Consider the following 20,051-nt stretch of genomic DNA (forward strand, 5'->3'; position numbering starts at 1 on the left):
CGTGAGGGCAAAGCTTGGGCTGGCAGGTGCCTCTTCAGACCTGTGAGCTCGTGCGTGGAGGAGATGGAGCTGGCGTGTTGGCCATGGGCACGGAGAATCGCAGAATCACACAATCATTCTGGTTGGAAAAGCCCCACAGGATCATGGAGTCCAACCATAACCCACCCTGTCCCTGCCCCATGTCCTGAGAACCTCATGTCCGTCTGTCCAGCCCTCCAGGGCTGGTGACTCCAGCACTGCCCTGGGCAGCCTGTTCCAATGCCCCACAGCCCTTTGGGGAAGAAATTGTTCCCACATCCAACCTCAACCTCCCCTGGGCAACTTGAGGCCGTTTCTTTGTGTCCCTGTCTCCCCTCAGCTCCTGTTCTCCAGCTGAACCCCCCAGGTCCCTCAGTCTCCATCACACTTGTGCTCCAGCCCCTCCCCAGCTCCGTTCCCTTCTCTCCACCATCTCTGACATGACGCCGTTCGGTGGCTTCTCCCAAGCGCTGCCACAGCAGCTGAGCACACGGCAGCAAACTGGGGTGCCCGAGGCTCCATGTGGGACGGTGTCAGGTGGGACACGGCAGCTTTGGGGTATTTTAGTTCATAATCTCCCTTGGGAACACGTGGTGATTACAGAGACTCCCTGGGCGCGGAGCGTGTGTCCTCGGCGGCTTTTCCCCGCTCTGCTGCTCCGGACCTGGAAGAACCCCAGGGAGCGGCAGCAGATGTGCCGGGGGGGCAGTGGGACATGGGGAAAAGGTTCTTCGCCAGAGGTGCTGGACACTGAACAGGCTCCCAGGGAGGGGTCACGGCCCCAACTGACAGTGTTCAAGAAGAGACCGGACACCGTCCTCAGACACACGGGGTGGCCTGTGGGTGTCCTGTGCAGGGACAGCAGTTGGACTCCATGGTCCGTCCAGCTCAGGGCACTCTGTGGTTCTGTCCTTGTCCCGCGGGCAGCGTGGGGACAGGAGCACGCCGGGCGGCCGTGGCCACGCTGCACAGACACACCAGACGAACGCAGCTCTTGGTGCGTCCTGCGCCACGTCCCGGGGTGTCCGCGTGGGCTGACGCTGGGAGACCCTCCCCGGGGCTGCGGGGGGCTGGGGCGGCTGGGGACACCGGTGACATGCCCTGGGTGCCCTTGAAGCTCTCGCACAGCCTGTCACCCTGCGGCCCTTCCCGTCTGCGGACAGGCCGGGCAGCGCAGTGCAGGTGACGCTCCACCCGCGCTCCTCTCGCTGCCCGGGCACGGCTGGGGCCCCTTCTCCCGAACCCTGCGGCCGGCACAAAGCCCCCCGTCCCCGTCCCCTGCTCTCACCGCGGCAGCGCCGCGCTGCCCCGCGGCAGCAGAGCCCGGCCCGGGGCTCCGGCTCCTTCCCGGGCGAGCAGGGGGAGAGCCGGGCGGTGCTGGAGACGCGGCCCCGCGGAGGCTCCGGGCAGCACCGGGACGTGCCCGTGCGCAGCGGCAGCGGTGGCAGCAGCGAAGCCCTCCCGCTGCAGCGCGGTCACCGCGGACCCTGCGCGGCACCCGCTGCTCCTGAGGCCGCGGGGCCGCTGCCGGCGCTGCGGGAGACGGGCCCTGCGAGGGCAGCGCGGAACATGCGGCGGCCATGGGGCGGGGTGCACACAGCCTCCCCGCACCCGCCTCCCCCCATATTGTGGCACCCCCAGACCCAGCCCCGCGGCCGCGCGTCTGACGTTGTGATCACCGCAAAAGTCACGGGGTGGGCAGGACCCGTGTGCCGCGGGGTCCTGGCTCGCTCCCGGTACCTCGATATGTCACCGGCACAGCCCGGCACCGGTCTCGGCAGCTCCTGGGCGCAGCCGAAGCCACCACAGCCACAGAGCCGAACCCCCAGGGACGGGCTGGTCCGGGGTGATGCACAGGGAGGGACGTTCCCCCGAGGGACAGACGCCCTGTACCGTGCCCTGGTGCCCGCAGGGGCGGGAGGACACGGGGACACGCTGCTCCCGGGTCCCGTCTTTGCTTTGGGAACAGTTTGGGTCAGTACGAAGCAGGATAAACGGACCGAGCCGCCCGTGCTGGCGCTCCCATGGGGCTGCCCCGTGACAGCTGCTCTGGCCCCAGCTCCCTGGCCCCAGCCTGAGTTCCCCACAGAAGGGGGTCCTGCGTGTCCCTGTGTGTCCGTGTCCCCGGGGACAAGCCGTGCTGCCACACGGGACGCGTTTCCCGTCACGGAGGAGACGTGTTCCGTGGGCTCTGCTGGGGTCCTGGGTGCCGCTCTCCTCTCCGGGGTCCCGCACGTCCAGGCCCCCCAGCCCCGGGGGCTCCAGCTGCCCCGGCCGTGAGCAGGAGCACCGACCCGCACGGGGACGGGGACGAGGCGAATTCAGCCGCTGCGCTGGAAACAAAGCGGGTGGGAAGGAGAAGAGACGTCGCCACGCGTGGGGCCCGCGCGGCCGTGCGGGGTGACGTCCCGGCAGCGGGGCACGTGTGACACCCCGTGCTGTGACACCGGGGAGCCCCTGGACCCTCCCCGTGGGATCAGGTGTTTGTCACTTGTGCCCGTCCCCTGTTCCCATCCCCGCAGGCGTGACCCACCTGTCCTGCCTGTCACCGGGTCCCCTTGTCTCTGTGGCTCCCTGGGACCTGCCACGGGGACACGGCCACGTCCGCGTGCCCGGAGGTGCCAGGACACGCTGGCACCTTCCCTGGAGCCCAGCACCTAACAGGGGTCAGCGCCCGCGGACACCCAGTGCCAGCAGGGGGAACATTGGAACAGTGCGTGTCAGGGACAGCAGGACATGAGGTGTCAGGTCCATTGGGGCCCAAGACACAGGGACATTGGGACCTAAGACTTTGGGACATCAGGACATGAGGTGTCAGGTCCATTGGGACCCAAGACACAGGGACATTGGGACCTAAGACTTTGGGACATCAGGACGCTGGGTGTCGGGTCCATTGGGACCTGAGACACAGGGCTGTCGGTACCCAGGACATGGGGACATTGGGATGCTGGTTGTCAGGGCCATGGGGACCTAGGACGAGGGGACATTGGGTGTCAGGGAACTTCGGACTCAGGACACAGGGACATGGGGACACAGGAATGGAATAAAACTTGGGGCTTTTGCTAATTAAGCGTTCCCATGTTCGCATTTGCTCTCCAGGAGACAGCGGCTGGGTCAGAGCCCTGGCGGGAGAACCCGCACCACGCAGCCTGGGGACGGGTGACCATGGGGACACGGGGACCTGGAGGAGCCCGGCCGGATGGAGACACGGGACTTTCTGAGCTCAGTTCATTTAATGGTGCACATCAAAGTACCTGCATCTCCACACAGCAGCGGCACAGGGAGCGGGGGGACGGGGCGGCGCAGGGGCCCCGCTGGGGACACACACAGGGCTTCGCTGCTCACCCGAGGACAGCAGAGGCACGGGGACACTGGCGGCAGCGCGGTGCCGGCATCCAACACCGGGACAGCGTGGGGATACTCGTGGCAGTGCAGTGCCGGCATCCGACACCGGGACAGCGCCGGCAGTGACACGTTTGGGGGAAAACATCCCTGGGGCCGCAAAATGTGTTTGTGCTGCTCCAGCGTGGTGTTACCCACAAGTAGCGTCCCGCCCGGGGACGGGACGCCATGAAGCGCCACATGTGCCCCCTGCGGGGACACTCCCTGACACTTGTCCTGGAGCCCATGGCTGGCCCAGTGTCACACAAGCGGTGACACGGGGGGTGTCTGCACGAGGGACCCCGGCCCAGCTCCCTCAGCTGGCAGCAGTCGGGACGTTGTGGTCACCGGGAGCCAGTGCCGTGTGCCGGTACCGGTACCCACCTGCGGCCGCGCTGGCGGCGCAGCAGCGAGCGCTGATTGTCCCGTCCCGGCCCGGGTCCGGCTCTGCGCTGCGGGTCGGTGTGGGCACAACTCCCCCCCGCCGGGCGCTCGCGGTCGTCCCGCCGCCCCAGCCCCGCGCCTGCCCTGCCGGGGGCTCCAGGGCTCCTCGGCACCGCACCGGGACATCCGTGCTGCCGGGGAACCTGCCTCACCGCAGCCCCTCGTGTGCCGGAGCCGCCGCCGCTGGGGAAGCAGGCTCCACCCGCCAGCTTGGTGTTTATTTAATCTTTATTTTGCGAGGTCTCCGTGCTGTGGGGCTCTCTGTGCCACGGGGCTCTCCGTGCCGCGGGGCTCTCCGTGCAGCAGCCGCTGCTGCCTCCTGGTCCTGGCGCCCCTGTCCCGGCAGCGCGGGGCTGCGGCTCCTTCCCGGCGCGGCATCCGGTTCTGCTCTGGCGTTCGCAGCCGTCATTCCCTGGGCGAACAAGCACAGCAGAGGTTACCCCACCGGCGCCTGGCACAGTGGGTGGCAGCGGGTTCACCGTGCCGGATGTGCCGGGCAGGGCGGGGGAAGCGCGGGGATGCCCTGGGGAAACCTCCCTCCTCCTCCTCCCCGGCCTCTCGCCCTGGCCCGGGGTGTTAAAGCTGTGGCACACGGCTGCACCGCAGCGGTGCCGGGAAGGGGTGGCCAGGCTGGCGGGAACCACGCGGCTGCGCGAGGCTCCGGATGCCGCGGGACGGGAGCCCCGAGGCGCTGGCGCTGCTGGGACGGCCTTGTGACTGTCAGGAGGAAAACCCCAGCAGCAGGACACGGGGCAGGACACGGGCCAGGAGGACGGCCGGGGGCTCCCAGGCCACGCCGGGGCTGCCGGCACCGCATCATGCCGGCCATGTGTGGGTGGGCTGGGCCGTGCACCCCGAGCTCTCAGCCCACGCCCCAAAACCTGAGGAAACAACTAGTGACCCCAGCTGCCCCAAAACAGAATTCCCCATTGTGAGTGAGGCAGCGGGTGCTCCCGCAGCGCCCCGGGGGCACCGGCTGGGGGGCTGCAGGGCGACACCCGAAGGCAGCGGCACCGCCGGGACCCGCGGTTCGGGGGAGGCCGGCGGGGCGGGGGGTGCCGGCGCGCGGGGGCTCACATGAGGGCGGCCTCGGCCCCGTGGCTGCGCCGGTGCGCGGTGAGGGCGGCCTTCTGGGCAAAGCTCTGGCCGCACTGGGCGCAGGTGAAGGGGGTGTCGCCGGCGTGGGTGCGCCGGTGGATCTTCAGGGAGCCCTTGTGGCCGAAGCTCTTGCCGCAGTCGGGGCAGGCGAAGGGCCGCTCGCCGCCGTGGCTGCGCTGGTGCGCGGCCAGGCTGCTCCGGCAGCTGAAGCCCTTCCCGCAGCGGGCGCAGGCGAAGGGGCCGCCGGCCGCCTCACGCGGCTCCGGCGAGCGGCTGCTGCCCGGCTGGACGTCGCCGTCGGCGCCGGGCCGGCCCTCGGCGTGGGTGCGCTGGTGGTTGAGGAGGAAGCGCTGCTCGCGGAAGCGCTTCCCGCAGCGCTGGCAGGAGAACGGCTTCTCGCCGCTGTGGATGCGCTGGTGGGTGAGCAGGTTCTGCTTGAGGCTGAAGCTCTTCTGGCAGACGCCGCACTGGTAGGGCCGCTCCCCGGTGTGGATGCGCTGGTGGATGATGAGGTTGTGCTTGAGGCTGAAGGCTTTGCCGCACTCGGCGCAGATGAAGGCGCGTTCCCCGGCGTGGTGCTTCTGGTGCCGCGCGAGGCTGGGCTGCTGGCCGAAGCATTCCCCGCACAGGATGCACTTGAACTCCTTCTCCGCCTCGTCCTCCGCCTGGCTGTGGATCACCAGCGCCTTCTCGTCGCCCAGGCCCTCCTCGCCGCCCGGGAAGGCGAAGGGGTTCTCGCCCGTGGGCGAGGCCAGGTCCGTCATGGGTGCCCCGCTGCCGGGCTCAGGGCACCCGCATCCCTGGGGAGCGCAGACGGGGACGGCTGCAGCTCCCGGCACCTCCAGAACCGGTCAGACCGGGACGTGCTGGGGCTGCCAGCGCCCCTGCCCCCCCGCTGCTCCCACCGTCGCGTCCGTCCCCCCACCGCAGCACCCGGGTTGGGCGCCGTGGCCGCTCGGCACGGGGAGCCCAGGAGGCCGGTGCCTCAACCGCCCCGGCAACAGCGGCACGTGCCGGGCCGGGACCTCGTGGCACTGGGCGGGCGGCTGCGGGGCCGTGACGCCCCGGCAGGGCGCGGGCAGGTGTCCCGCGGGCCCGGGGCTGCAATTCGAGTGGGGGGGCCGGGCCCAGGCTGGGGGGGTGGGGACCCCCCGCTGCTGCCGCGGGAGGGAGCCGGGCTGCGCTGCAGTGCGCCGGGCCGAGCCCAACCCAGCCGGGCCCAGCCGAGCCGGGCCGAGCCCAACCGAGCCGGGCCCAGCCGAGTCGGGCCGAGCTCAGCCGAGCCGGGCCCAGCCGAGTCAAGCCGGGCCGAGCTCAGCCGAGCCGGGCCCAGCCGAGTCGGGCCCAGCCGAGTCAAGCCGGGCCGAGCTCAGCCGGGCCGAGCCCAACCGAGCCGGGCCCAGCCGAGTCGGGCCGAGCTCAGCCGAGCCGGGCCCAGCCGAGTCAAGCCGGGCCGAGCTCAGCCGAGTCGGGCTCAGCCGAGTCGGGCCCAGCCGAGTCGGGCCGAGCCCAGCCGAGCCGAGCCCGGCTGAGTCGGGTCGAGCCAAGCCCGGCCCAGCACAGCCGGGCCCAGCGAAGCCGGGCCGAGCCCAGCCGGGCCGAGCCGGGCCCGCCCAGGCCGAGCCGCCGTTACCTGCAGCGGGCGCCGCGGCCCCGACTCGGTCTCGGGCTCCCCCGGCGCATCCCGACCCGGTGGGTCCCGCGCGTGTCCGCGGCGCTTCCTGCAGCGCGGGGCCGGGCCGGGCCGGAGCCGCCGCGGGGCCGCGCAGGGCGGGCCGGGGCGCGGGGGCTGCCCGACCCCCGCTCTGCTCCCCCCTCCCCGGGCTCCCGCTGCCCCCGCCCGCCCCGCGGCCCCCGGCGCTGACCTGCCCGAGCCGCCGCCGCGCCGCGTCCCGCCGGCCCCGCCCGGCCCCGCCCGCCCGGCTGACGCACCGGGGCCCGCCCGCGCCCGTCACCCCGGCCCTGCGGCGGCTCCGCCCGGCGGCGGCCGGAGGGTGGCGGGGACGGACCCGGCAGCACCGACCGCCCGGCGGCATCAGCGCCCCGGGAGCACCGACCCCGCCAGGACCATCGCACCCCCGCAGCACCGAACCCCGGCAGCATCGCCCCGAACCGGGTCGCGCACCCCGCTCCGCAGCAGCATCACCCTCTGGGCACGATGATCCCCAGCCCGGGGACAAGCTGCCCCTCCCCGCCCCCGCAGGACACTCGCCCCCGACCCACGGACACCCCACATCCCCCCTCGGGCCCAGGATCTGGCCCAAATTGCCCCAAAACCAGAGGAACCTGCCCAGCCGCCCGAGCCGGGGTGTGGGAGCAGGAATGGCTGGTTTGTGTTTGCCCCAGGACAAGATCCATCGGAGACCCCCCCGGTCCTGCCCCCCGAGCCCTCCGTGTCCTCATCTCCCCGGGGTGCGCGGCCATGTCAGCGGCTCGCGGTGCCCACAGTGCACCGAGCACGTGGCTCTGAGCCCACGGGTGACGCCGGTGGGTGGCAATGCTGCCAAGTGCCCACGCCGTGGGTTGGGCTGTGTGCACAGCGAGGAGCCCCCGCGCTGGCCGGGCCCCCGGGAGCACGGTGGCTCCAGGACCGGGACACCCCGGAGGTGACAAGTCACCCCAGCTCGGGTGGGAGCAGCAGCACCTTCCAAGCTGGGATGTGTCCATGTGCACCAGCATGGCACGCAGCCCGTGCCAGCAGCAGCTGCCCCCCGGCACGACATGGGGTCCCAGTAGGTCCCCCCGGCACGACATGGGGTCCCAGTGGGTCCCCCTGGCATGACATGGGGTCCCAGTAGGTCCCCCCGGCACGACATGGGGTCCCAGCGGGTCCCCCCGGCATGACATGGGGTCCCAGCGGGTCCCCCCACGGTGCTGGGAGCTGCAGCCGGACAGGATCAGAGCAAGAGCCCCCGGCTGCCCGGCGTGCACCAGGGTGTTTTGGTGACAGCACGGCAGATGTGACTGACCTTGGCACAAAGCTGGCTGTGCCACCGGTCCCCGAGCCGTCCCTGTGACCACAATGGGTGCTGCGGCACGAACTCGGGTGCATGTCGCCCAGGACCCGCCTGCAGCGCCAGGGGCTCTGCAGCCCGGCGCGGGCTGTTGTGGGAAGGGAGCAGCCAAGCCCGTGGTCGGGCACCGCGAACTGGGGACCGCGCTGGTCCTGAGCTCCCACCGCAGCATTTCTGCTTGTGTGGTCCTCCAGCATCTCCAGCCACAGCGGCGGCGCAGCCGGCACTGACAGGAGCTCGTGTGTGCCGTGGGGTGTCCTGGAGGGGTCCGCAGCCACAGAGCTGGCTGGAGGGCGCCGGGCCCGGCACAGCAGGGTGGCACAGCCGGGACAGCGCTGGGCACGGCCAGCCCCGCGCGGTGCGGAGCTCTGCAGGCTGCGGCGTGCCGGCGCTCAGCCGGGATGCCCGTCGGCAGCGATCGCTATCGCACCATTGCCCGGACCTGCCGCACCGGGGCCGGGAGATGCCAAAACACCGGCCCGTCCACACCTGCCTTCCCAGCGGCTCTGCCGGAGCCAGCAGCTGGCGGGGCTGCCCAGGGCAAGTGGGGACATGTCCCCTTCCCAAGGGAACCGTGACCTTGAGTGCTGGAGCCGGCTGGGGGTGACACACCGCAGGGACAGCCGGGACATGGCTGGGAAGCCACGGAGCTGGTGTTGCTCCTGTTGTGGTGGAGCCAGGGGATGCCACAGGACAGGCCAGGGGACACCTGTCCCTGAGCGGTGACAGGGGTGGCAGGAGGCCGCCTCGGCTCCATGTCCCCACTGGAGCGAAACGAGCGGCACAGCCGGGTGCGGCTCGTGGTAAAAGCGTCACCGGGAGCAGAGCCGGGCAGCACCACTGGCTGGGGGGGTTCGCCAGCCCGGGAGGGTCTGCCCCTCCCACACCTTCCCCCAAAAACCTTCCTTGAAATGTTTGGGCCCAGGGGGGCTGGGGGTTTCTGTAACGGGCTGTGCCATGGGGTGGTGACTGTGGGACAGGATTCTCAGCTGCAGGCTGGGACCCATCCCCATCCCCATCCCCATCCCCATCCCCATCCCCATCCCCATCCCCATCCCACCACGGTGTGGGGTCCGAGGGGCAGCAGCTCTGCTCCCCGTGGCCAGGACGGGCTATGATGGGGCCCGGTGCCGCGGGGGCCCAGCAGCCGCGTCCCCGCCGGCCCAGCCTCCTGGCTGCAGACCCAGAAGATCCCGCACGGACACGGGGCAGCCGTGACCAGGGCAACGTGCCAGAGCAGGGACACGTCCCCGGGCCAGAGGTTTTCCTGCTGAGCCCAGAGCCGCAAGAACCGAGCCCAGGAAGGACCCGAGCACAGGGCTGGGGGAGAGTGGGAGCAGCCGGAATGGGAACGGCCCTCTCGGCCCTAAAAAACACCACAAGTCACAGGTTTTGCTGCCAATTCTGTGCCTTTGCCCTGTTGCTATCAGAGGTTTTTGCTAATGGTGCGAAAGGCAGGAGCATTTCGGCAACAACTACACATTAAACTGCAAGGAAACAAGAGGGGAAAAGCAGACATGGGGACAAACAACGGGCAGGGCAGCGGGGCTGGCTGCACCGGGGACAGCGTCAGGGAACCACAGAACTGCTTTGGTTGGAAAAGCCCCTCAGGATCATGGAGTCCAACCATAACCCACCCCAGCACTGCCCTATGTCCTGAGAACCTCATGTCCGTCTGTCCAGCCCTCCAGGGCTGGTGACTCCAGCACTGCCCTGGGCAGCCTGTTCCAATGCCCCACAGCCCTTTGGGGAAGAAATTGTTCCCACATCCAACCTCAACCTCCCCTGGCGCAACTTGAGGCCGTTTCTTTGTGTCCCTGTCTCCCCTCAGCTCCTGTTCACCAGCTGAACCCCCAGGTCCCTCAGTCTCTATCACACTTGTGCTCCAGCCCCTCACCAGCTACGGTCCCTTCTCTGCACTGGCTCCAGCACCTCAAGGCCTTTCCTGGCGCGAGGGGCCCTGCAGCACCGTCCCTGCGTGGGTGGAAGGGAGACCTGCTGCCCCAAGGCGGCCCCGCTGCCCCAAGGCGGCCCCGCTGCCCGGCGGGCTCATCCCAGCACACGGCCGCAGTGCTTGCCCGCACAGAGGAGCCAGCAGCCTGCCATGAGAAAGCTTTTATTTTAAATAACCTCAAAAAAATATAATTGCAAGGACCTGAAATGCTGCTGGAGCAGAGCGGCGGGGAGACGGGCAGCGAGCGAGGGGACAAGGGCAGGCGCCCCCCCAGTCTGGTGCACTCTGGGTGTGGGACCCTCCCGCCCGGCCACTTCGGCAGCTCGGGGCACCCGCGCCGGCTGAAGCTCCAGTTGTGACCATTCGGAGTCCCCTCAGTTGCCGCCCCGTCCCCCGGTAGGTGACAAAGCCTTTCCTTACACTACACCCCTCAGGATACCCCCCCAAAACGCAGACGAGCAGCTGGGCGCTGGTGTCGAGGACGCAGCCCGGAGCCGGGCTCTGGTAACGCCGTTCCCCGCGTTTCCAAGGAAGGTCTCTGCCCACGAGCCGCGCGGCTCCACGCCGAGCGCAGGCTCTGCCAGCAAGTGGAGATGGCAAAGCGAGGCCCAGCAAGGACCCCGCACCTCCCGCAGCCCCCAGCAGACACTCCCACCACGAGCTACCGCAACAGCTCCGGCACATTCCAGCCGCTCTTGCTCCCCCCGCACGTCTGGGTTACCTATTCAGAAGTTAATTGAGTACCAGAAAGAGCTGCTAGTCAGAAAGATTATCCATAGAGCAAGTAGAGAAGCACAAGCTACACCCCGTTCCCCACCCCCCCATCACCCTGCGTGGCCCCCCCGGGCTCGGAGGCGCCTCCCAGGTCCCTTTTGGAAGCAGAGGCGAGCCGAGATGCTTCCAGGCGGTTTTCCCGGCCGTTGCCCATTCTCCCGGTGCTCACCCAGCTTTCCTGCTCCAGCTCGGGAAGCTCCAGGCCGGATTCCGCCGCGCTGGCTGTGGAGCAGGCGCAGTCGCCGCCGAGGCGAGCAGGGCCGGTTCCCCCCAGCGCTCCCGCCCGGCCGAGCCGCTCCTGCTGTGCCCAGGCGCTGGGCAGCTGCTGGAGCCTCCGCTCCTCGCGGAACGACATCCAGTCCGGGAGAGAAGGATGGAGGGCTCTGGGAGAGGCTCCGGACCCACGCAGGCCCCTCTCTGCCCCACGGCTGGCTCGGGGTCTGAGCGCCACCAGCCGAACCCGGAGGCAGGAGCAGACGTGCCTCTGCCCGGCCGGCTGCACGACAGACGCGGTTTTGAAGCACACGGATCCCGGATCTCGAGCTCTCCCCGCTCCCCACAGTCCGCGCATCCACAGCAGAACGAACGCTGCGGATCCGGGTCCTGTCACTGCTCCCCCCCCATACATTTGGTATGCTGACGAGACAGAACCCTCACGCAGGGCATCTGAGTCCATCTCCTGCTTCACCCCATCCGACACCCGTCTGAAGGGTCCTCTGAGCCTCCTGCTCCCAAAGCCACCGCGTTCCTCACGAGTTCCCGCTGGTACCACATCCTGGCGGGCATCACGAGTCCCAGTTTGCATCCTTCCCTCCACACTGTCCTCATTCGGTCAGCAACCAGGCCCCAGCGCGAGCCACGGCCTCTTTAGGTTTGGTGCCTTTAGCATAAGAGCGATGAGGTGCGGTCCCTCGCCCGCAGACGGGTTTTGGGCAGCCCGCACGGGCGTTACAAGCAGCTGGGGCACGGCGAGGGCTTCTCTTCGCCGTGCGCTCTCTCAGGCACTCTCGGGACTCGTTTCTCCTCAAAGCTTCTGCCGCAGCCGCCGTACTTGCCCCAGAGCTCGGCTCGGCAGTCGGGCTGCGGCTTGAGGAGCAGCTGCCGCTGGCTCACGCAGTCGGCGCAGCAGCACTGCGGCGGCAGCGCCGGCGGCTTCGGGCTCAAGGCTTCCCCCGCCTCGGGGCACTTGCAGGGGCACTGGCCCGCGGGGCCCTCCTGCGGGGGGTGGGCGCTGGCCACGAGGTGCTGGTCCTCCTGCATCAGCTGCAGGAGGATGTCTGCCGCGCCCGAGGGGCTCTCGGGTCTGTTGGGCGGCTGCTCTCCCGGCCGAAGCTCCTCCCGAGGCAGCGATCCGTGAGCGGCCCCGCGGGAGCAGGGGGGCAGCAGCAAGCTGGGGGGCTCGGATCCCTTGGCCAGGGAAGTGCCGCTCCCGTCCGGCTCCTCGTGGTGCGCCGGGCAGGTCCCCTCGCAGCAGGAGGGCGGGATGCCGCCGGTGTGCGTGCGGCGGTGCCGGAGGAGGTGAGCCTTCTGGTTGAAGCCCTTCCCGCACTCGGCGCAGCGGAACGGGCGCTCCCCGGTGTGGGTTCTCTGGTGCACGGCCAGGTTCACCTTCTGCCGGAAGCGCTTCCCGCACTCGCCGCAGGCGTGCGGCCGCTCGCCGGCGTGGTCCTGCCGGTGCAGCTGCAGCTCCCCGTCCTCCTTGAAGGTCTCCCCGCAGAGCGAGCAGGGGAAGGGGCTGTCGGGGTGGGGCTGCAGCGCGGGGGCCTGGCCCGGCTCGCCCGGGGGCCTCTCGGCGGCGTGCACGCGCTGGTGCACCCGCAGGGACAGCTTGCTCTTGAAGCGCTTAGGGCACTCCAGGCAGGAGAAGGGCTGCCGGCTGGTGTGCGTCTTCTGGTGGGCGATGAGGTTGGGCTTCTGGGCGAAGCGCTTGCCGCACTGGGTGCAGGCGAAGGGGCGCTCCCCGGTGTGCGTGCGGTAGTGGGTCACCAGGTTCCCCTTCTGGTTGAAGCGGCGGCCGCAGACGCCGCAGGTGAAGGGGCGCTCGCCGGTGTGGATGCGCTGGTGGGTCACCAGGTTGGTCTTCAGGCTGAACCTCTTCCCGCAGACGTCGCAGCGGAAGGGCCCTCTGCCCCGGTGGTTTTGCCGGTGTTTTACCAAACGGTCGTAAAGGACGAAGCTTCTCCCGCACTCGGGACACACCCAGGCTCCCCCCTCCATCTCCATATCCATCTCCATCTTCTCCTGGGGAGATTTGGGGGACAGCTCATCGCCGGAGCTTTTCTCGTGCTCAGGGCACGGGTACGTCTTCTGCCCGACGTGGGTCTTCTGGTGGGCCACGAGGGAGAGCCAGAGGCCGAAGCTGTTGCCGCACTGGTTACAGATGAAGGGCTTGTCCACCCCGGGGACCTGGGAGGCCGGGGTGGCGGCGTCCCCGAGGACAGGCTGCACCCCCAGGTGCCCCAGGAGGTGCGGGCCGTGGCTGAAGGCTGCCGCGCACCCCGCGGGAGCCTCGGCGGCGGGGCCGTGCTGCGGCCGCAGCAGAGTCACCTTCTGGCAAAACCCCTCTCCGCACTGGGCGCAGGGGAAGGTCTGCTCGCCCAGGGGGGGCTGCTGGGGCGGCAGGAGCGGCTCCTTCGGGGGGAAGCTCTTCTCCGTGCACGAGTACAGCTCCTGGCCCTCGGGGATCTTGGGGACGGGCAGTGGCGGCATGGGGCTGAAGGTGCCCTCTTGCTCGGGCCCCCCGGGCGGGAGCAGGGTGGGCGCAGCCCCGTAGGGCAGGCCGGTGGCCGGGCTGCGGCCCGGGCAGCGCCGCTGGCGCGGGGCGTGAGTCTTCTGGTGGGCTTTGAGGGAGACTTTGTCCTTGAAGCACTTCTGGCACTGCCCGCAGGGGTAGGGCCGCAGGTCGGTGTGGGTGCTCTGGTGCGTCACCAGGTTGGTTTTCTGGGTGAAGCGCTTGCCGCACTGGGTGCAGGCGAAGGGGCGCTCCCCGGTGTGCACGCGGTAGTGGGTCACCAGGTTGGTCTTCTGGTTGAAGCTCCGGCCGCAGAGGAAGCAGGTGAAGGGGCGCTCGCCGGTGTGGATCCGCCGGTGGGTGATGAGGTTGGGCTTCTGGCGGAAGCTCTTCCCGCACTCGGGGCAGACGAACGGGGTGTCCTCCTGGTAGCTCCTCGGCTGGGAGCGCAGCTTGGGCTTGCCGGAAGCGCCGTCCTCCTGCTCGCCTCCCGCCAGCGCCTTCTGCCCGGCGGCGTGGATGCGCTGGTGGGCCAGCAGGTTGGCTTTCTGGCTGAAGGACTTGCCGCACTGCACGCAGGGGAAGGGGCGCTCCCCCGTGTGCACGCGGCGGTGGGTCAGGAGGTTGGGCCGCTGGCTGAAGCTCTTCCCGCAGTCCCCGCACCTGTAGGGCTTCTCCCCGGTGTGGATCCTCTCGTGCGTGATGAGGCTTTGCTTCTGGCGGAAGCCCTTCCCGCACTGGGCGCAGCGGAAGGGGCCGGAGCCCAGCTGCGGCACCCAGCAGGCCACTCGGCCGGACAGCGGGCTGAGGCCGGCGGCGCCGTCCCTCTCGGCGCCCGCCCGCTCGGGAGCGCGCTGCGCCCCGTGAAACCAGCGGCCGGAGCTGCCGGCGGCCGCGGGATACAGCTCCAGCGAGCCGGCAGCTGCCACGGGCTTCTCATCGGGCTGCTCCACTTTATTCACCCGACCGGGCTCAACTAGATTGCAAAAACATTCAAGACATTAGTTTCAGGGGCTTTCATAGCATCACAGAATGTCTCCCCCTTAAGGATTGTCGAGCCAAAGTCCCTGCTCCTCGCAGTTAAATCACTGCGGTGTATAACGCTCTAAAGCACCAGCGGGATCAGAGCCCGTCCCAGAGCCCGCGCCACCCGACTCACCGAGAGCAGCGCTGGCAGCAACAGCGACAGCAAAAACAGGCCGTTAGCTGCCTGAAAATGGCCGCCAGCTGGCCCAAAATGGCCACAACTTGCCAGAACAGCCACAAACTGGTCCAAAATGGCCACAAACTGGCCTGAAACAGCCACAGGCTGGCTGAAAATGGCTGCAAACTGGCTGAAAATGGTCATGAACTGGTCTGAAACAGCCACAAAATGGCTGAAAATGGCTGCAAACCGGCTTGAAATAGCCGCAAACCGGCGTAAAATGGCCACAAACTGGCCTGAAACGGCCACAAACTGGTCCAAAATGGCCACAAACTGGCCTGAAACAGCCACAAATCTGCTTAAAATGGCCACGAATGGGCCTGAAACAGCCACAAGCTGGCTGAAAATGGCTGCAAACTGGCTGAAAATGGTCATGAACTGGTCTGAAACAGCCACAAACTGGCTGAAAATGGCTGCAAACTGGCTTGAAACAGCCGCAAACTGGCTTGAAACAGCCGCAAACCAGCGTAAAATGGCCACAAACTGGCCCGAAACGGCTGCAAACTTGTCCAAAATGGCCAGAAACTGGCCTGAAACAGCCACAAACCGGCTTAAAATGGCCACGAACTGGCCTGAAACAGCCACAAACTGGCCCCAAATGGCTGCAAACTGGTCTGAAACAGCCACGAACTGGCTGAAAATGGCCTCTGCCCACAAGGAGAACATCCCCCAGTGCTCCCGCAGCCCCGGCCAGGCCAGGCGCTCACCTACCCGCACAGGGGCTGACCAGGACCTTGCTGTCCTCCTGCATCTGCTGCCCTTCGGCGTACGGCTCGTCCGACTGTTTGATTCCGAACAGCCCCCCGGGCTTGAAGAACCTGTAGCCTGGTTGGAGGGACAAGAGCCGGTCACCACGAACCGTGCGGCACGGCGAAACGCGCGGCCGGCAGAGACATCGCTACACTGGAGATGCCCGCGTTAATTCACAAATAAGCTAAAATTAACGAAGCCTGGGGGCATCGCTTTCATCTATTTTAAGCTTTTGCTGCCTGAAGTGTAATTAGAGATAAAAGGAAATACCAGCGCCAGGCTCGCTCCTCCCGGTGCAGCGAAAGGTGGGCGGGAGGGAGCGCCGCTCCTCGAAAACGATGCTTTCAACAGTCTTTCGCACACTCACCTGCGTACCCTCAGATCCCGCGGAACGCTTTCATGATCGGATTTCAAAGGCTACCGCAAAAATGCGATTAATTCCGACCCCAGCCGCCCAAGCAGAAGAGAAGTCTCCATCTTAGCAGAGCGGCTGAAGGACCTTGCCCGGGCTGGGGATTCCCCCCACATTTGTATACGTTTACATATGATCTCTGCGACACCCGCTTCGTGTCACCACCCCGGTCAACAGGGACTGTTGCCGGCAGTCACTTGGACTTGGTGTTAGCACAGCACCGGCTGTACTCCGGAGAACACTCAAGCACGTCCCCAGAGCCCCCTCCCACGCCGGCAATGCCTCCCCAACGCGCTGTCACCCGCTGTCACCTGTGCAGGGGTCGGACGGGATCTCCGCACCCACAGCATCCAGCTCGGGTCCGGTTCGCGGCACCTCACTCAGCCTGGGGTAAGGGAGCAGGTTCAGGGCGTGGGGAGGCTGGTCCAGGAGAGAGGAGAAGAGTTTCAGCAAAACACCAGCACTTTTTTGGGGGTTTGTTTGGTTTTTTGGCCAGCAGGACTAGGGAAGTGATTGTCCCCTGTGCTGGGCACTGGTGAAGACGCGTCTCAAATCCCGGGGGCAGTTTTGGGCCCCTCATGCCAAGAAAGGCCTTGAGGTGCTGGAGCGAGTGGAGAGAAGGGAACGGAGCTGGTGAGGGGCTGGAGCACAAGTGTGATGGAGACTGAGGGACCTGGGGGTTCAGCTGGAGAACAGGAGCTGAGGGGAGACAGGGACACAAAGAAACGGCCTCAAGTTGCGCCAGGGGAGGTTGAGGTTGGATGTGGGAACAATTTCTTCCCCAAAGGGCTGTGGGGCATTGGAACAGGCTGCCCAGGGCAGTGCTGGAGTCACCATCCCTGGAGGGCTGGACAGACGGACATGAGGTTCTCAGGACATGGGGCAGGGACAGGGTGAGGTTAACGGTTGGACTCCATGATCTCAAGGGTCTTTTCCAACCTCAGTGTTTCTGGACCCAAAGGACGGGCAATGGGCTTTTGGACCAGCACCCAACACCCACGGGCCCCACCAGTGAGAGCAGCCGCACTGCAAGGGCTGCGCTCCACACCCCTTTAAACACCCTGGTCCCCCAAAAGCCCTCACACCCACACTTGTTTTGGCACAGAAACGCTGCTTCTCCTTCGTGCCTCAGTTTCCTCATCAGCAAGAGCATCACTTGGCAGAAACCCTGCAGGGGAGCTTGCTAAGGGCTGAAGCCACACATTCACCACCCCCGCTCACGACATCACTTGGATCCCAAGCGGATCCCTCGCCTTGGTGTGATCGCCCAGCCCGGATCGGGACCGAAGGAGGGAACCTCTGGAAGGAGCCAAAGCAGCTATTCCTGGAAAGCTCAGCTCCCGATCTGCCCGTCTTCCCTCCCTAGGATTCCTCTCCTCTTCCCTCAAGCCTCCTCCGCCACTTGGCAGGAGCGCAGGGAGAGCAGATGGAGAAGACAGGAGCCCAGCCCGCGCTCTGACGGCTGCCGTAACTTTAAGAAGCGCCAATTTAAAAGAAAAGTGTCTCTCGCGGGGCTCGAGTGTACCTCAGGCATTGGTATTTCTAAATGACGACAAGAAAAGCACCAGAGGAGCTCCCAGCCCCTGGGAAAACCCCGACAGCCCCCCCCAAAATGTCGCAGCATGAGAAGGGAGCAGCGGTCCCTCCCGAGCGCCGCGGCAGCCGCAGAGGGACGTGGGCAGAGCCGGCCCCGCTCCGGCCTCTCCCCGGGAGCGAGGGGAAGCGGCCGCCCCCTCCCCACGTACCTGGGGCGCTCCCCCCGCAGACATCGCTCCCCTCGGGGCCGCCCGGCCAGGGGAGAGGACATCAGCTCCCGGGAGAGCGCGGGGCGGCAGCTGCGCTTCCCCTCCGCCTTCCGCCAGGCTTGCGGGCGCCGGTCTCCCCCGACTTCCTCCAAATGGCTGCTGCGGGTCCCTGCGAGACACGGCGAGAGCGGAGCCGCTCAGCGCGGAAACGGCGCCGCACGGCGAGAGGCAGAGCTGGAGGAGCGCGGCCGCTCGGGAGAGGCCCCGCTGGCGCCCGCGGCCCCGCCTCCTCCGCCGAGTTATTTTAGGGGAGAGGAAGGCGCTGACCCCGGGGCCTGGCCCGGATTCATTCTGTTTACAGCGCCGCTTCCCCGCAGGCAGCGCTACTGGGATTTGTAGTTCACGCCGAGCGCTGCCGGCGGCCGCGGGCCGGGAACCGCAGCTCCCGCAGCTCCCGCAGCCCCAGCGCGGCCCCGCCGGCTCCCACGCCACGGGGAGAGGGGGTCGCCCAGGCTGGCTCTGCCCAACTGCCCTCCCCAAAACCGCTCTGAGATGGACCGGGAAAACGCCGTCCGCCCCGTTTCGCAGCAGGGGGTTGGCTCTACCGCCGCCGCTGCTCCTGGGGGGCTGGCAGATGTTGGTAACGCACCCGCCTGGGCCGTTCCCTCCTCTCCAAGGAGGGGGCGAACACACCAACGATGCTTTGGAGAAGAGCCCCCCCCCAGTCCACATGCAAATCCCGCTTCACCCCTTAAAAGCCCTGGCAGCAATCTGGGTGCTTTGACGAATGCCTGGGCTTAATTAGAACTAGTTTTGGAAGCCGGGTGGTGAGAGGAGCCCCGGCTGCGGGGCCGTGCCGCGGGGGAGCCGGCTGGGATCCCGACCCGCCCCGGCAGCACCATGTTCAGGGGCTTAGGAGCCACCGGTGCAGACACCCCCGGAGGGACACGTCCCGGGGCTGTCACAGCAGCAGGGACACAGCGCTGGGCAGCGCAAGGCATCGTTACCCCCCGATCTCCACGTCCCACCAAGCACTGAGGATCCTGTGGCCGGCCCAGCCCCGGCGAGCGGCCCCGCCAGCGCTTTGTGTACATGATTAACCAAACCGCGCTGCTCCCCGGGGCTGGTTACGGACCCGGCACGGCCGAGCAGCAGCATCAACACTGTGCCGGGGGTCTCTCGGGGAGTCCCGGGTCACGGTGGCAGCGGGCAGGGCTCGAGCCCACCCGGTGCAGCCCCAGCACACACCCAGCTCCTCGGCACTAGGGAACCCCACAAAGGGCACCCGGAGGGAAGAGCCAGCTCTGGGGCAGCACATGGAAGAACCCCGACCCAAAACCCATGAAAATCTCCCCAGCCCCGTGTCTCTTCATGGCCTGGGGGCCCAGGCTGGTGGGCAGCTGGGCAGAGGGGCTGTGGCAATCACAGGAGGCCGAGGATGGGGGCGGCACCCTGGGGAAAATCCAGAGAGGGGCTCAGAGCGCTGGGGTCACCCTGCCTGGCGGGGCCAGGACACCCGTGGCGGCGGCGGTGACAAAAAGCCAAGCACGGCGGTGGCCGCAGAGGCCGGATCCTGTGCTTGGCTCAGCAGATTCTGGGCACAGCATCAATTTTGTGGAGGGCGAGTTTGCCAGCGCAGCGCTTCCCGGCAGCCGGGGCGGCTGGATAAACACGGCTCTGCTCCAGCTCCAGCCGTGTGCCCGGCACCATCCTGGCTCCAGCGTCCCAGGAGGTCACGGAGCTCTCCCCAGCTGTCCCCCGGGGTGCGGACACGGGCACGGCGGCGCCGGCACAGCTCGGGGTGCAGGGGGTCACCGCCTGTGGCGGGAGCTCGGTGCCGCGGGGCCGCGCCGCCGGTGCTTCCCAAACCACGGCGGGGCCGTCCCCAAGACACGGTTTTACCGAGGAAAAGCCCCCCGGGCCTGCACGTCCCCCCTGCGGGCTGGCAGCCCCGGGATTTCACGGGGAAACCCCCCGAGCCGCCTGCCCTGTGCCAGGTTCGGTGCCCCCGGGGAGCCCGTGGCACCGGGAGCGGCTCCTGTACCCCTTAATCCGAGCGGGGCTGCTCGGGGGCGGGGGACCCGGTTCACCAGGACTGGGGTCAAGGTCCTGCCGCTCCACGCAGGGCTCGGCTCCTCGGTGCCGGGGGGAGTCCGAGCGGGGCTGAGGGGAGAACCCCGGTGCCCCCCAAGCAGAGGGCCTGGCGCCCGGGCTGTGTCTGCAGCTAAAACCCCCAAATCAGCCCCGGGGGGGCAGGACGGGGGCACCGGCATCCCCGGCCCCGGCGCAGCTCCCGGGGAGCCCAGGCCCTCCCGCCACCCCTCGACCCCGCTCCCCGCCACCCGCGCCCCCCGGGCCCGGCCCCTCACCCCGTCCCACCACCGCCGGCCAGGCCGCGCGTTGCCATGGTGACCGCCCCCCCCCCCCGCCAGGCCCCGGAGCCGCCGCCTCCCCGGGGAAACTCACCGGCCGCCGCTGTCCCGGCGATGACGCGATGACGTCGCCGTGGCGGTGACGTCGGGGCGC

The 20,051-nt window shown here is 68.2% G+C and overlaps 2 protein-coding genes across 2 annotated transcripts; both read right to left on the bottom strand.

Annotated features, from left to right (window-relative positions):
* Nucleotides 1–4,064: 4,064 nt before the first annotated feature.
* Nucleotides 4,065–5,826, bottom strand: LOC308037203 (uncharacterized protein). Its single transcript, XM_080338771.1, has 2 exons — nt 4,921–5,826; nt 4,065–4,255 (listed from the first exon to the last, which is right to left on the bottom strand). The coding sequence occupies exons 1-2, from the start codon at nt 5,703–5,705 to the stop codon at nt 4,249–4,251; spliced, it is 792 nt and encodes a 263-aa protein (XP_080194897.1). The 5' UTR covers nt 5,706–5,826; the 3' UTR covers nt 4,065–4,248.
* Nucleotides 5,827–10,757: 4,931 nt separating this feature from the next.
* On the bottom strand, nt 10,758–19,932 carry LOC308053399 (uncharacterized protein; the record flags this gene model as incomplete). Its single annotated transcript, XM_080364248.1, has 5 exons — nt 10,758–14,390; nt 15,330–15,443; nt 16,092–16,200; nt 17,526–18,072; nt 19,895–19,932. 5 exons carry the CDS (start codon nt 19,930–19,932, stop codon nt 11,632–11,634), a joined length of 3,567 nt encoding a protein of 1,188 aa, XP_080220374.1. The 3' UTR covers nt 10,758–11,631.
* Between the last annotated feature and the right edge of the window lie 119 nt (nt 19,933–20,051).

The sequence above is a fragment of the Nesoenas mayeri genome (assembly GCF_963082525.1).
Source record: "Nesoenas mayeri genome assembly, chromosome: 2".
NCBI lineage: Eukaryota > Metazoa > Chordata > Aves > Columbiformes > Columbidae > Nesoenas > Nesoenas mayeri.